The 4,842-nt window shown below is 37.6% G+C and overlaps 1 protein-coding gene across 1 annotated transcript; it reads left to right on the forward strand.

The window, feature by feature from the left end:
• The first annotated feature begins 2,274 nt into the window (after positions 1-2,274).
• LOC139437892 (olfactory receptor 7A17-like) lies at positions 2,275-3,231 on the forward strand. The gene has a single exon (XM_071212788.1). The coding sequence runs from the start codon at positions 2,275-2,277 to the stop codon at positions 3,229-3,231; it is 957 nt and encodes a 318-aa protein (XP_071068889.1).
• The last annotated feature ends 1,611 nt before the right edge of the window (positions 3,232-4,842 follow it).

Consider the following 4,842-nt stretch of genomic DNA (forward strand, 5'->3'; position numbering starts at 1 on the left):
ACTTCTGAAATCGCATCACCTTCTGCCATCATTTGGAAGGCATTTTACTTTCCATTGGAACACAGGTTGCCTTTATACTTTACACATCCTAGAGCAGTTTTCAGTCTACTCTTGCTGGGAAGGAACCAATGGAACTGAAATAAGGCTGTTGAATAGAGTCTGAGAGATGCAGAAAAATTGTGACATTTGAGAATCAGAAGAAAAATGCACCTCTGTCATCACCAGTGATAGGCAAATCCTTACTAACAGATGGAGTTATGCTGAGGTTCTCATGCACATTGATTACGTCTGATAAGCGTTTTCAGAGGATAGATGCCATAATGCCCACAATACAGGTGAAAGTTTTAAAGTTCAATTATTACCAAATAATATAAATTGCATCTAAGATTCAAAATAAGGCATATCTGATTCCGAAACTGTGCACTTAATATAATTTTAAAAAGACAACTAATGCTTCATGTAAAAATTCCCAATATTTTTCTGCTACTAATATGTTTTCAATTGTGAAACATTTGTTTATTCCCATAGATCGTTTTCCTGTTGAAGTGATCATTCTATTAATTGTCTTGTCATTGTAAAACGATATCACTGCCTTTTTCTTTCTTTTTTTTTTTTGTTTTTTTTTGTTTTTTTTTCTTTGAAAAAAAGACCCCAAGGCCTTCATTGCACTTTTATTTGAATGTAATACTTGGGAAAAATTTCCAAAAGTGCCAATATTTCCCAATTTATCTGAGGTCATAATAGAACATCAACAAAACAGTTTTTGGGATTTCAGTTGCTCACTCTTATCATTAAGACTCACTGCCTCCCATCATCAATATTTATTGAGCATTTACAGTGTACTAGGCACAATAGAACATACAGAAAATATTGTCCCTGCTCTTGAGGAGCTTACATTCTAAAAAAAAAAAATACACCTCTGCCTTTTTCTTTTGGATGAATTTCTTTTTGTTCATTTTTTAGTTTTTCTGGGCTTCAAGAAGATATAATGAGACTTGGAATGACAGCAACACCAATTTCTCATGTGATGCTTCAATTTCTCATGTGAAGATAATATCTTTCCCTTTACCTGACGGTCATTTAATTCCTTCCTCTCTTTTTACTCTGCACATTTTTCTGTTTCTTTAAATAAAGGGAACAAAGTGATCATAACAAAAGCTAGCACCATATTTAATGTGCACAGGAGGTTTGTCAGCTGGAATTTCAGCGCATCATTTCTAAAAATTTGGGGGATAGAAAAACTGGTGTTGTAAGCATGGATTGTATTTACTCCTGGGTGATCAATGTGGCTGAGTGTAAGAAAAGCATGATGTTAACTCAGCCCAATGATGCTAAGGTGTGCATCATGCGTGTCTGTGTGATGTGTGTATTTGATGGGGTGAGACCATTCCTCAGAGCAGGGGTATCTGAGCTCGTATATAATACAGAGTCTGAGGGATATTCCACAAAACCAGATAGGACTAGTTCCATCGCATTTGGTGGGAGAGCACTGCAACCAAATTAATGAAGTGTGAGCAGTTCACTATATGGATAAAGGACTCCCTGAATTTAAAGATTCAGCAGCAAAAAGGCTGACTTGTTCTTAAACATCCTCTGAATTCATCTCTCTTTTCTATCCTCTTAATCATGTCCCTGCCACACAGACCTCCTATTTCACTCTGAACATCTGAAACAAGTGTCTTTTAAGGTCTTTTCACAGGAAGTTCTCTTCACTGGCTACAAATTTCCCCTAATGTCCTCATGGCTTCTGCCTTCTCCCCCTTGAGGTGCTGCTTTAAATTTCATATCATACATGGGACTTTTCTGAGCACCAAGTGAAAAATAACCCCATCATTTCACTTTTTTTTTTGTGCCTGCTTTCTTTTCCTTAAAGCATGGGTAATCTTCTTATTTGTAAGATGATTATGTTTGAATTGCATATATTCTCTCTCTAAGAACAGAAGTTTGGGACTTTTCAATTACAGCATTGTGGACTCATTGCCACAACTCTACATGCCCCTTAGTTGCAATTCAATATATATTTCACAAATGAATGAATTTCTCATGAAATCTGTAGTGTACGTGAATCCTTGATAAAGAGACGAGTATGGGGGAAGGAATTCCTAATCAGAAGAGACACTAGAAATACACTAAAGGGATAAGATCCATATAAATTATATAGATATTATATTTTTCATTGAAATAGATGATGTAATATTTCTGTTTGGCTAGTACTATCTGTTCTATGAAAACTACCCAAGTTCTTTTCTATTTCTTCTTAGTCTCATCAACCACATGGGAACTGGAAATGAAACACAAATTTCAGAATTTCTTCTCCTGGGATTTTCAGAGGATCCAGAAGTGCAGCCCCTCTTCTTTTGGCTGTTCCTGTCCATTTACCTGGTCACCATCTTTGGGAACCTGCTCATAATCCTGGTCATCATCACTGATTCTAACCTCCACACACCCATGTATTTCTTCCTCTCCAACCTGTCCCTTTGTGACATCTGTTTATCCTCCACCACTGTCCCAAAAATGCTGGTGAACATCCAGGCACAGAGCAGAGCCATAACCTACACAGGCTGCATCACCCAGATGTACTTTTTCATGATCTTTGCAGGGTTGGATGACTTCCTCCTGGCCGTGATGGCCTATGACCGCTTTGTGGCCATCTGCCATCCCCTTCACTACACAGTCATCATGAACCCCCAGATCTGTGTCCTGATGGTTTTTGGGTCCTGGGTCATGACTTTTATTCAATCCTGTTTACAGGGGTTAATGGTGTTACGGCTGTCTTTTTGCACACATGTAGAAATCCCCCACTTTTTCTGTGAACTTCGTCAGATGGTCCAACTTGCCTGTTCTGACACTTTTTTCAACTACTTAGCAATGTATCTAATAGCTGGAGTGCTGGCTGGAGGTCCCCTTGGTTGGCTCCTTTTCTCTTACTCTAAGATTGTTTCCTCCATACTTGCCATCTCATCAGCTCAGGGGAAGCATAAAGCATTTTCCACCTGTGCATCTCACCTCTCAGTGGTTTCCCTATTTTATTGTACCAGCATAGGGGTGTACCTAAGTTCTGCTGCTTCACACAACACACATTCAGGGGCATCAGCCTCAGTGATGTACACCGTGGTCACTCCTATGCTGAACCCTTTCATCTACAGTCTGAGGAATAAAGACATAAAGGGGGCTCTGAGAAAATGCTTTGGAGGAAAGTCTGCAAAGTGTCATTTGTTCTGTGGTGGCTGAAAAGCTGTTTTAGCAACTTTCAAACCCGTAGAACTAGAAATCTGCTTTCTGTAGATAGATCATAGATGTAAACCTGCCAAGAGTTCAGATGACCTCAAATACGATGAAGTAAAAATTTCAATCAAACAGTGTATTATGAGATCAACTTTAAATTTTTGATGACGAGAAATTTCTCCTTGACATTGCTAGCTTCATGTCCATGTTGAAGTTTAGTTACTGGTGTAGAGGAATGTGTTGCAGTTTCTATATTATTTTATTATATCACCTTTCTGTTTGCTTAAATACTTCCAGGGCGGCTGATGAATATAACTCTTTGCTCCCTCTGAAAACAATATCTGCCCTTGTTCAAAATTACATCATTAATTTTAAAGAGCAGGCATTTGTCAATCTAGTGATTTCCATTAACATCGTTATTTTTACCTCTTTTTTGTTCAGTGCTTTCTTATATATATTTGTTCGTATATGAATATAAAAAAGAGTTTAAAAATCTGCCTAATAATCCCTCTTGGAATGGAGGGTTCTCATTCAAAGCCATGTTTTTTTACTCCACAAACACCCATGTCCTTGAACATACTGCTGGTTACCAGATGGCTAACATTAATGTAGTTTCCTTTTAATATAGTTATCTGCCATTAACTTGAATTCCAAGATTATCATGAATGCTGTATTTATTTATTTTTCTCTCTTTATTTTTTAAATGTTACATTAAAAAATATAAGAGGCCCCCATATACCCCCCATCCCCATCACCCCACTCTTCCCACATCAATAACCTCTTCATCATTGTGGGACATTCATTTCATTTAGTGAATACATTTTGGAGCACTGCTGTTCCACATGGATCATGGTTTACACTGTAGTATGCAATTCCAAAAAAAAAAATCAGCATGGCATTCTTTAATGAACTAGAAAAACTAACCAGGAAATTTATTTGGAAAGGGGAGAGGCCCTGAATAACAAAAACATATTTATAAAGAAAAATGAATTTGAAGGAATCACACTACCTGACTTCAAACATACTACAAAGCCACAGTAGTGAAAGCACCATGGTATTGGCACAAGGATAGACTTCCTGTCCAATGGAACCAAACTGAGAGTTCTGATATAGACCCTCATATACACAGTCATCTGACAGTCAACAATGCCACCAAACCCACTCAACTGGGAGAGAATGGCCTCTTCAACAAATGGTGCCTGAAGAACTGGATATCCATATGTAAAAGAATGAAAGACGATTATCAACTCACACCTTATACAAAAATAAACTCAAGATGGATCTAAGACCTAAATATAAGAGCCAAGACCATAAAGACCTTGAGAGGCAATATAGGGAAGCATCTGTAATAGGATCCTATTACAGGAACTGTTAATAGGAAATGGCTTATAGAAATTCACACCAAAAGCACGAGCAGCTAATGAACACATAGATAAATTGGCCTTCCTCAAAATTAAAGCTATTTACACCTCAAAGGAGTGTGTCATGAAAGTGAAAAGAGAACCTACACAATGGGAGAATATATTTGGTAACCATATACCTGATAGGAGATTTATATCCTGCATATATAAAGAATTCCTCTCTCCCCACACCAATGCCACATTTTCTTCGATTACT

Source organism: Dasypus novemcinctus, chromosome 30 (assembly GCF_030445035.2).
Source record: "Dasypus novemcinctus isolate mDasNov1 chromosome 30, mDasNov1.1.hap2, whole genome shotgun sequence".
NCBI lineage: Eukaryota > Metazoa > Chordata > Mammalia > Cingulata > Dasypodidae > Dasypus > Dasypus novemcinctus.